An 11,374-nucleotide genomic window follows, 5' to 3' on the forward strand; every position below is an offset into this window, starting at 1 on the left:
CATTCCCATTGCTGAGGACCTACTAAGTGCCAGGCCCTTTGCAAACACTACAGACACAACAGAGCATCCAAACTCACAACCCTGATCTCTTGGAGTTAACAGTCCAGCAGGGTCAGTGGCAGAAATAAAACTAGCATGTGATGTGTATCGTTTCAACTCAAAGAGGAAAATGGCACCCAAATCACTACCCTGCATGCCTGGGAGAGTGGCTGCAGAGAAAACTAAAACTTCCTAGTTTTGGACCAAGCTGACTGTGGCTGGGATATGAGGCTTGGAATTGAAGTAGGTAGCATTTAGGTATTTCCAGGCATGAGCTAAGGATAATGAGACTTTGCCAGGATCTTCGGCAGGCAACTCCATCCATTTCATAGCAGGAGGGTGAGGGGTTCCTGGCATTTATTAAGTCAAATCCCTTGGTCCTTGGGGTTAACCCCCACTTTGGGCCCTGACCCCTCCTTTCCCTCTAGAGAGGGAAATTGGGGATCAGAGCATTGAACACAAAACACTCCCTCCTGAGTGACTCACCAGCAGCCCTGCCCAGTTCTCTCTTATCCATCACTGTTTACATGCTCTCTGAAAGTCAGGTGTCAAGAGGCAGCTGCTGTTTGTGCTCTATTCTCCCCAGATACAGCAACACGGGCCTCCTACACGCTGCCATTGGCTAACAAGAAACCAGCACAGAATCCCTCCCAACTCCAGCCAGCAAATAGAGAGGGGACAGGAAACACCTGGAAGAGAGGGCAGCTGGCAAGGGTGTGCCGCCCAAGAGAAGAAAGGGTTTGAGGGGGTAGAGCTGGGGGAGGGGACCAAGTGCTTAATTGCTCTGCTCTTGGCATCCACCAGCTGCTGAGAACTGACGGCTAAACAGCTCAAGTGCCTCCATCCTATACACACACACACTCACACATACACACACTCACACCACACTCACTCTCTCACACACACTCATGTGCACACACACACACACACACACACACATCACCACCACCACCACACTAAAGAGGGCGTCCCTCTTGAGCACCAGCTTCCATAGTGCCAGGACAAGAACAATCATACAGGAAGACTCCTGGGAGGGCTTTTCGTCGCTTTTAACTAACCCCCAGCCTCTGATTCTGAACCTCTTTAAACTGAGTACATATGAACCAGAGGTCCAAGCAGGAAAACAGATTCCTTAAGGGAAGTATGAGCCCACATTATATGAAAGCTCCTTTCAGGAGTGCATATCCACTTACTCGAAAGCTTGTTCATCTAGATTTCCACCCTATTCACCGCTTGTTATCTCGAGCTGTGGTTCAGGGTGGAGTGATCTCAACCGAGAAAATCACAGGAAGCTCTACCATCACTGTCTACCCAGAAGATGCTGGCTCCTGAGAGATTGTGTACTCTACCTGCACATGTAGGCAGACTGAGCTGGAGGAGCTCCTTCACCCTCAAAGGGAAGTCTCTTTCAGCTCCAGAATGGAAGGGCAGGGGAACAGGACCAAGCCCTGCAACTGCCTGTGGACATAAGTGGTTACTGTGTCTTTTCAGTGCTTAGGTAGACTGGCACACAAGATACAACAGGAAATAAAAGACTGTGGCCCCTGCTGCAGAGATGCTTGTGGCAACAGTTGGAGGTGGAACCCAAACTTGTAGATCCACCAGACATGGATGCAATATGAGAAGTGCTGCTGTAAGCTGGGGTGCAGCTCAGTTGGTAGATACTCAGTTGCGTACTCAGTTGCGGCAGGAATGACGCCCTGGGTTTTACCCCCAGCACATAAGCCAGGAACGGTGGTGCACGCACGTAATCTAGCACTCAGCAGGGAAGGGCAAGAGGATAATCCAAAGTCATCTCCAGCTACATTCTGAGTTCAAGGACAGGCAGAGCAACATGAGACTGTTTTTTTTTTTTTTAAAGTATATACTAATTGCACTTATTATAAGTTTAAACAATAGCGAAACATTTGTGCATCATAAAGGACTGGGCCCAGGCTGTGTTCTGAGAGTATTAGTATTTTTCCTAATGAGGTAAGAACGCATACACAGCAGACAGTGGAGTTATTTCGGGCAGGCAACAGAAGCCATAGAGGAAGGGACACGCATGCACTCTGCTTTAAGAATGGCAACAAAAAGTAACGGGGGGCGGGGGGGAGGACACAGTGAAGTGGGATCTGTGCTTGTCTCAGGGTGCTGGCCAGGCGGGAAGTGGGGTGCGGGAAACACAGAGGAGGCTGCCAGGGTGCTTGGGAGGCAACAGGGACAAGATCTGGACTAGGTGTTGTAGGGAAATGGGACAAGTTTCTTTTCCTCTATTCCATCTGGAAACAGAAACGGAGAGATGGCTTACCACAGCAGCTTGTCTTAAAATTGAGAAAATTGACTCACAGCAGGGAAAGTATGCGCCGAGGGTCTCAATGACCCCTTCCATATTGCCAGTTTCTGCCAGCTCTGCAGCTAGGCCCCCCATTTCCCCGTGCTATCCCACTACGCAGCAGCTGGTCCAGATCTGCTGTGCAGATCCGGTGTTAGGGATGGAACCTGGCTCTGTGGCTATTGAGCCTTCAGTCAAAATCACAATTCTTCCCCAGAACTACCCAGCCTTCTCTCAGGTGATTACTATGTAAATGTACTTAGGGAGTTAATGGGTAACTAAGACTTGTGTGGATAACATCGAGTTCCAAAGTCCTGAGAACTGGCAAGATTCAAAGCCCTAAATTTTCTTAAGAAGATGTGGTCACAGGGTCCTAACCCCTGATATTTTGAGCTGAAATGCACTTTTAATGACCAATCCTAAGTGGGCTAATTTTCTTTTAGAAAGATCATCTCTGATCTAAATTATTTTCAGTTACTAGTCTCTGCTCTGGTCGCCTACAGCCTTCACTCTCTGGATCAGTATTCACCAGCCAGGCAGGACCTGGCTGGAGTTCTGGCACAGCGTGTGGATTTAAAGATACTAGGGCCAGTGTGGTAAGAAGTGAGCCTCAGAGGAAGGCCACGGAAGGCCACGTATCCTAGCAAGGAGAAGTCACAGAAAAGGTGACTAGTGGTCTGAAATCTCAAAGGTGTGAGTCACCAGGAAACAACGGGTGGACAGGACAGGACAGGACAATCCTTGGGCAAAGATTCAGAGACCACAGCTCCTTACACAGGTGAATGGGCACCAGCTGAATGTGGAGGAAACTGCTTCCTGCTTCCTGCTTCCTGCTTCCAGGGGGAAGCAGAGGCAGGCCACCGTGTTCCTTTAGTTCTACTAGGGAGGAGTCAGAATGTGCCTCCCTGGAGATCAGGACCTGTCAGTCTACCAGTAATGCCCTCAATACAGAACCTTCCTCCTCCTGGGAGGGCTGGAGAGGGAACCTCACCTCTTCATTTCTGGATGGATCAGAGGTCACATTCCAGGGCCCTATGCACACATACTGTCAAAAACAAAACAACAACAACCGTTGACTGGATGGGATATAGCTTAGATGGCAGAGTCTTGGCTAGCAAGAACAAAGCCCTGGGTTTCATCCCCAGCACAACGTCTATAATCCCAGTACTTCAGAGACACACAAGGGAACATCTGGAGTTCACGTTTCTCCTTCGGTACATAGCCAGTTCTATGCCAGCCAGGGATACCAGAGACCCTGTCTCAAAAACAAACAAACAAACAAAGAAAGCCATAGTATCTTGTGTCATGGTCTCTTATGCATGATGACTGTGGACTAGAGCCAAGAACTGGAGGTCCTTTTCTAACAAGGCTTGGGCTCACTCTCCTGACTCAGTCCAGCCTCTACCCAGCTGTCTTCACTCATTTACTGCCTGACGGCCATCAGAGTTTAAATGCCCTCTCTCCGAGTGCTGGTAAATAAAGCAGCACTTATTCAACCCACCCAGCTGTTACTGCCTCTTATCTGATGTAGTCCAGACAGCCTGTCCGGCTTACTGGACAAGGGTTGAACTAAGGCCCGCCCTTGTTTGTGGGAATGAGGGTGGCAAGTGGCAGGGCCAGGTTTCTGCTGGGAACAAAATAACTTGAAGTTTCTGGGGAAGCAGGCTATCAAAGCAGGGGAAAGGTCACGTATCCAGGACGCAGTCCTGCTAGCGATCATCATCCCAGGGCATGGCAGCCTCTTAGACCGAACCAAGTGGTTTCTCTGCCGACTCTCCAGAGAAACAGGAGGAAACAGAGCCAGAGACCTCAGGCTCGCCCTTCTCAATTTCCCCATTTATTTCACTTCTGGGAAGGGAGTGCGTGTGGGTGTGAGCTCACAGACAGGGGAAGCTGCTATTGGAGAACCTCTTCCCCACCCACTCTGTGTGTGAATTAGCACGTAGCGGGTTTGATATTAATCCACAATCAGGCCAATGGAGCCAACACAGTCAGGGGCCTGGTAAATAGCAGGAACACCATGTGTTTTCCACAAGGATGGCAGAGGTCATTCAGTCGGTGTGCCTACTTTCCTGTGACGCTCTGCCAGGGTGCTAGAAGTAGGTGAATTTCTTTTAAAACAGAGGATTGAGGGAGAGGCCACACAATTGTATTAATTGCAACCATTCCTGAAGATAAGAACAGATTCTATTACTTTCTTATTTGACACTGACTTCAAGACCCATTCAGGGCCCTTGAAAAGATGAGGTTAACGTCCATTAATAATGGCAATTCTTAATCGCTGAGTATTGGAACTAGTCTAAGTGTCTGTCATCTTTGTGACTTGGCCACTTGCCCGTCAGTGGGAAGGGAGTGGACCGGAAATAGACCTCCCCAGGGTGCCTGGCCCTCCCTCCTTCATTCCCAACTTCCTTGCACATCCACCTCATCGTCTTTGGGATTGGAAACCTCAGCAAGTAGGAGTCTGGCACAAGCTAGAGATTAACGCCTGACTCAACTCCCACCCAAGTGACCTTTCAGTTCAGCTAACTGAAAAGAATCATTGGAATTGTCGTCACTTGGCTCCAGTGTCTGCCAAGTTGGTGAGGATGGCTTAGATTGAGGAACAGGACAGGGCCACTTAGGGGACATTTAATCTGTCACCCACATATACATCTCTTCTCTCCTCTCATCCTCTCTCTTCCCCTCCCTCCCTTCCTCTCCTCCCTGCTCTCAATCTCCTTTTCTTCCTCGAGACAGCCTCTTACTCCGTAGCCTAGGCTCACCTCATGGTCATCCTTCTGCCTCAGCATGAGCATAATTCACCATGCTCAGCTCATCCTGCTGGTTTCTAAGACAGGAAAAACTGGACCATTTTTTCCAAACTTACCAGCTACTTGCAGAAAAGAGCCTTATATTTCCCCTCTCAACCACAAACTCTACTGCAAAACTCGCACGGGGCCAGGAACGCTGGTGCTGACCTGAGGACCACGAAGTCCTCAGCATCCCTTCTTACCAAAGGCTGCTTCAGGAGCCAGACCCACAGAAGTGGTTTCTTCCTCCTGGGGCCTGTTTTTGGCAGCATCAAGGCCTCCTCCACCCAAACCTTATCGGAAGCCAGGATGGGCCCTTAATCTACAGCTGCCAGCACCTTGCTCAGACCCTCTGGGGAGGGACATTATCATCCCCAAACAGCTGACCACACACAGGGCTCTAGGCTGCCATGCTTTGCTGAGCTGCAGGACAGCCTAAAGTTTAGTTTCAGAGCCCAGGAAAGCAACTACCTGTTACTCCATTAAGAGCCCAATATACCCAGCAGCCAGTAGGTGTTCTCTTTCCTATTTATACTGGTCAGGTCTGAAAGAAATAACATCTTCTTGGATCACAGAACCCTCTTGTATAAATGGAGTGGTCATTATTAGCCTACCAAGAACCAGGAGCAACCCCAAGAAGAACCCGTCACCCTGTGGTTTCCCTGAAACAGATGGGTTGACCTGCTCCCCGAGGCCTCCAGACAACCTTCCCTGAATGTCATGCAGCCTCCCACTAAGCGATGAAATGTCCCTTCGGAGTGGGGCCTTTTGGGAAACAAGAAGATAGATGCATACTTTGTACTGGATACCCAAAAGAATTTGACACCAAGGACGAGCAAATATTCCTATATCCCAAGCCTGTCCTTGCATCCAAGCAGAGAGAAACAAATGAAAGGCCTTTCCCTGCAGCATCCCTGACATTAGTGGGTCCCAGTAGTCTATTCATGACACAGATGCACTGACTTCCCCGGCCCAAGCTGACCCCCCTTCTTTCTTTACACGTGCAGACATGCGCACCCAGCTGCCCTGCCCTGCCTGACAAAGAACACCCAGGACAAACTGCATGTTTGTGCACAAAGTCGAGCAGTAGGAAATGAAAGGAGAATGCCTAAGAATTTACTAACAGCCCGATTTGGGCCAAGGAAAACATCCAATGTGGGTCAAAAAATGTGCCTGGGGCTGTAGTGGGAAGCCAGGTCTGTATCAAAGTTCTAGAAAAGAACCCCAAAATTAAGCACGGCAAGTTATTATTCTTGCATAGACCCTCTCCAGGAAGTCAAAGGTAATTATAAATGATAACAAGCCATGGGGTCTCATGTCATGTGTTCTCAGAAATAGCCAGAAATTGCCGCTTTCCGGCTACCTGCACTGAGCCATGTATGGCCCCAGTACTCGGATCCTGGGGCTCGTCTGCTCTGTCTAACAAGGCAGGGAGAACAGCTGTTAATAGATGGCAGCCAAGGTGACACGAGCCTTTGTTCAGAATGTCAGTCTTGGCTCCACCCGTGAAAACGCAGGGTGTGTTTTAATTATTTTTAATATCCAAGACCGTTGTAGACACTCAAGTCTCCTGTATAAAACAACTAGGCAGTTTCTAGTTGAGTGTCCTCTCACGTACTCTAAATTGTAAGATTGTTTGCAATGCCCGATACATTGGAAACAGTTAAACCATACTGTTTCTGGAACGAAAAGTCTGTCCACGTAAAGATGGAGCCACTATGGGCCTAAGGCCACAGCCTATGAACTGGAGGGACTCCAACGAGGACCTCACAGACTATGTGTGGGGTACCAGGAGGAGCATCCAAATGGACTTGTGCGTGATTGCAGCCACATCAGACTGGTGTGCTCAGCGGTGTGACAAATCAAAATTTGGGGTTGTTTGGAACGTTCTGGAATTTTTTTTCTGTGTAATTTCCAGCCATGGTTAGTTACTTCCACGGATGTGGACCCAGAAGGGCAGCTTTTCAAATGTGCTGAATAACTAAGAATGAAACTATGGAATAGGCTGCAGAGTTTCCAGACAGCATATTTTTGGAGACCTGTGAGAATATTGATAGCAGGACTGAGTAGGGAGCTACCTCCTGGGGGAGGATGCATGGAAATGATGTCATCATCACCTAAGCTATCTCTTGACTGACCCAGGACAGCTGATGGGATTGCACAAAACGCAAAGACAGGGTTTGGATCAGAGATGGAAATGCTTGTCAGCAGTATGGATCTTACCTTCTCTAGACAACACATGATCTGCTACATTTTTATTAAAAACAAAAGTGTACATATGTTCATAAGCTTTACAGTCTTCCATATAAAAACACTATTATACAATTAGTAACCTTTGTCTTTTCTGTCAGAATAGCTTACAAACGTATCACTATTACTTATTTTTTACTTAATAATAGAGACAGGCCTGCTCAACAGTCCTGCTCTGGGGGGGTTTGTCATTTTTAAAGTGAACATCAACAAGAGAGCAGGAACAGATCTCAGCATGAGACCAGGAGGCTGCTTCTAAAGAGGCAGGGACCTGTTTGCGGACAACACAGGAGAACCATCTGTAGTAATTCACAGCTTTGTTTCAACCCACAGCTCTTGGGTCTGTGAGCCCAGAGATAACTTTAAAACGAGAGAGGTGAAGCCGCCTGGGAAGGCTGAGCGAAGCTGGGAGCGCCCAAGCAAGCTGCGCACTGTTTGGAAAATAGCACCTTTGAGTGGAAACTGAGGAGTCAGGAAATCCAGGAAACGGGATGCCATGGCCATGGAGAGAAACAGGGAGAGGATTCCTCATTAAGGAGAGAGTGATAGGCTGACTCTAGGTTTATCCATCCTTCAGGTTGAGAGACTCGGGTCTTCTGATGACCCTCAGCAGTGTCACTGAACCTGAAGGAGAGCCATTTCCTCCCAGTGTTATCCAATTTCCTCCAGCCCATAACAGTATATATTGCACACATCTACAGACAAATTTGGATTTTAGTGAGAGAGAAGACCTCCCCCACAGCTGCTCTGAGTACCAAGGAGATAAAGCTGTGCCCAAAGTGTGGCTCTTAGTGGCAGCCCGACACAATACCACCCAGTCCTGCGGTGTGCAGGCAGGCACGCTCTCTGCAGCCCAGGAAGACCTCTGCAAGGCCCACCAGCCAGCCAGAACCCACCAGGGCGCCAGGAGGGGCTGGGAGGCCCAGTCTTAAAGAGTTTCCTGGGACTATTGCACAGTGGCGACTGAGAACTCCTGCCCTAGGAAACAGGGCCTCCAGGCCCCAGCCACATGAAAGTGGGGAGAGGGAGATGGGGGTCTTGAAGAGAAGGCAGTAAGAAAGGACCTGGGGTCCCCTGGAGCTCTGAGCCACCTCTCAAAGGAATGGTAGCAGCATTTGAACTTTCACGTGGTTCCCCAAAAGAGGGTTTAGGGGAAAAAAAGTGGGGAGGGGGGAACCACCCCTCTTTGGGTCCCAAGATTCCATTGCAAATCACCCCTCAATTATTCGCCATCCACCCATACAAAGCAGTGCAGCACAGCAAAGGGTTTGTGCGGTGCCTTCCATCTGCACCCAGCGTCCTTGCTCACCCGCCTTACACCCCACTCTCCAAATATATTCACACAGATTCTGGGCTGGGAAACAACCTTTCCAGGCCCCCGAGGGCAGACTCAGGAACGAGATGCGACTTCAAGAGAACCTGCTTAGAACAGAAGGAAGAGGAGAGTCTTCCACTCTACCCAGGGTCTCAGCAGAAAAACAGAAGATTAGGCAATGTAGTATTATTTAAGACCAGGCTTGAATGCCCCTGAGTAAGAGAGGAACCAGGCATGCAGGCATCCCAGCTGGGAAGCTAACCCAGGGAAGATCCTCACTCCTCCCATTCACAGTTGCTAACCTTACTTCATCCCTTTCACCATCCTCCCTTTCACCAACTCCTGGGGGATCAGCCAAGAATCCCCCTCTACCTTGGCTAGGCCAATCCCCAAACCACTCCCCTAGGCAAACACTGGCTCACAAATTCAATAACAGCTTTTTCCAAAGGCACCTGGGGAGGCCACTTCCAAGCAGCTCCCTTTAAGATTTTTTTCTTTCTTTAAAAAAAAAAAAAAAACTTTTGGTTTTTTTCTCTTTTCTTAAAAAAAAAAAAATAAGGTATAAATAGCTCTTCATTTAAAAATACAGTTCCCCAGGTTGAGGTATACGGTGGTCTGTTGTCACGGCAGTATGAGAACAGTAGAGTGCCCGGGTAGGATGTCTCCTATTCAGCTGGAGACAGCCATCACGTAGTTCTTCGAGGGGCTGCTTCTGCCCAGCATCATTTGGTTCTTGCAAGTGAGGAGTCCATAGGAAGCAGCCACTGGAGCCTCCTCATACAGGACACAGATGGAACCGTCCTCCCCGATGCGGTAGGACACTTCATAGGGATCAACCCACAGGGTCAGCTCGCTGGGCAACAGCCGATGGAGCTGGGGCTGGCTGAGTCCAATCTGGCTGGCCACCTTGCTAATAATGGGGTCCATCTTGTGGTTGATGCGGATACAGCGATAGCCAGAGCCTTTGGATGGTTTCTCTGGAAACCAGTGGTGTTTGTAATGATCTGAGGAGGAAGGACAAGAGGGAGATGCTTTGGTTAGAAAGAACTGTCTCTGATGTTGGGGGGCGGGGGATGAGAGTAGAGGGCCGTGAAAAGAGGAAGAGCTCAGCGGCAGTATTTCAGAGCCTCCCCTTAAACTCCCCCTGCCACTTAGAAAGCTCCCTGGGCCCTCCCAGTGCGTGGACACTGGAAGGGAGCCCCAGAGCTTTCAGGTAGACGGTCTCCCTCCTGGTGGTCAGGGGTATTTTTGGCACAACCCAGCTTAAGGAAAAAAGGGCTAGTATGAACAGGCAGGGCCTCTGAGGGCCCAGACACTGAACTTTCAAAGCCCATTAAGCAACCAACATGGTTGGGTGTCCAGCAAGTCACCAGGGCCTCCCATCCCTCCCCCATCAGAGGAGTTATGAGATCTCTAGCAAAGGTAAGGGAATACAAATGGCTTTGTTTTGATGAAACAGCTGTTGGTCTTCAGATCTGTGCCAACGTGTTGAGAGATGGCTATCGCTGCCCAAGGCAACCGACCAACTGTAACAGCTGGGGGCAGAGGCGAAAGGGCTGCTTATCACTCTTAAACCTCCTTGCCTCACACCCTGTCCTGCCTCCATAACACGCCCCCCCCCCCAGCAGGCTAGGCTACTGGGCCCTTTTCTATATTACAATAGGTGGCAGATGGCGAAGAGGGACCAAAAGAAAAAAAAAAAAATACAAAGAGAGCCCAGATTACAACTTCAGCGGGTAAACAAGCGGCAGAATGGTCTGGCACAATGGCAGGCCCAGGACAACAGCGGCTAGGACTCGACTTGTCGAGAAAGTTCAATTGCGCATGAAGTCGCATAGCTTGACCTGGCTTGGTCCCACAGCATCCCCCAAGAATCCGGGCGGTGGGGGGGGGGAGGGAATCTCTCCACGATTCACAGAAAGAGGTGATTTCGGAACCTGAGCGCAGACACTGGCTTTTCCCGTGGAGTTGTTAGGGCCCCAGAATGTACTCAAGGAAGAGGGTCAGCGCCCCGGGAGCGAGGCGGGGACCGGAGGGCGGGGAGGCGGGGACCTAAGCCAAGGGACGGAGGACAGCAGGCGCCCTCGCAGATCTGAGCAAGGCATCCGACACCTGGCGCTGCTCGCGCAGAGGGTCTCCGCCCCAGGCGCGGTGGGGAGAGACACCCAGGCACGGAGGGGCGGCTGCCCGGGGGCTCTGGCACCCCGACTGTGCTCACCGGTCAGTGCGTCCTGGAGCGCCCTGCTGAACACCTTGAGCCTTTGCTCGCTCACGCAGCCCCGCGTCCTCAGGAGACTGGAAAGGAAGCCGACGGCGGCGGCGATCTCCGGGAGCATGTCGGTGGTTCTCTTCCCGTGGCTCATGCCAGGCGGCTGGGGAAGTCGCGCTGCAATAGCAAGACCGGGGTGCTGCGGCCGCCGCTCGCTCGGGCTCTGCCCGGACTTTCCTCCGGGCTGCGCCTTTCATACCGCTCGCGGGGGCGGGGAGCCGCAGGAGGCGCCCATTGGCCGAGGCTGGCGGGGGGGCGTGTTCTCAGGAGGCCCCGCCTCCCCCGCCCGCCCGCCCGCCCGCGCCCCCCTCCCGGGCGCTGAGGTCATCGCTCACTGACGTCAGTATTGGGAACCAGCGCCGGACTCCCGAGCGGTGGGAGGCGGGCGGGAGAGG

At 50.8% G+C, this 11,374-nt stretch overlaps 1 protein-coding gene across 1 annotated transcript; it reads right to left on the reverse strand.

Moving 5' to 3' along the window:
• Positions 1-7,385: 7,385 nt before the first annotated feature.
• On the reverse strand, positions 7,386-11,140 carry Btg2 (BTG anti-proliferation factor 2). The gene is made up of 2 exons (XM_051204025.1): positions 10,929-11,140; positions 7,386-9,714 (listed from the first exon to the last, which is right to left on the reverse strand). Exons 1-2 carry the CDS (start codon positions 11,071-11,073, stop codon positions 9,380-9,382), a joined length of 480 nt encoding a protein of 159 aa, XP_051059982.1. The 5' UTR covers positions 11,074-11,140; the 3' UTR covers positions 7,386-9,379.
• Between the last annotated feature and the right edge of the window lie 234 nt (positions 11,141-11,374).

The sequence above is a fragment of the Phodopus roborovskii genome, unplaced genomic scaffold (genome assembly GCF_943737965.1).
Source record: "Phodopus roborovskii unplaced genomic scaffold, PHOROB, whole genome shotgun sequence".
Taxonomy (NCBI): Eukaryota; Metazoa; Chordata; class Mammalia; order Rodentia; family Cricetidae; genus Phodopus; species Phodopus roborovskii.

Excerpts from the sequence above, each read along its gene's own strand:
- Btg2 (XM_051204025.1), bottom strand. The coding sequence starts at position 11,073 with ATGAGCCACGGGAAGAGAACCACCGACATGCTCCCGGAGATCGCCGCC. Across the intron at positions 9,715-10,928 it reads GCTCCAGGACGCACTGACCG|ATCATTACAAACACCACTGG; the intron begins GTGAGCACAGTC and ends CTTCCTCCTCAG.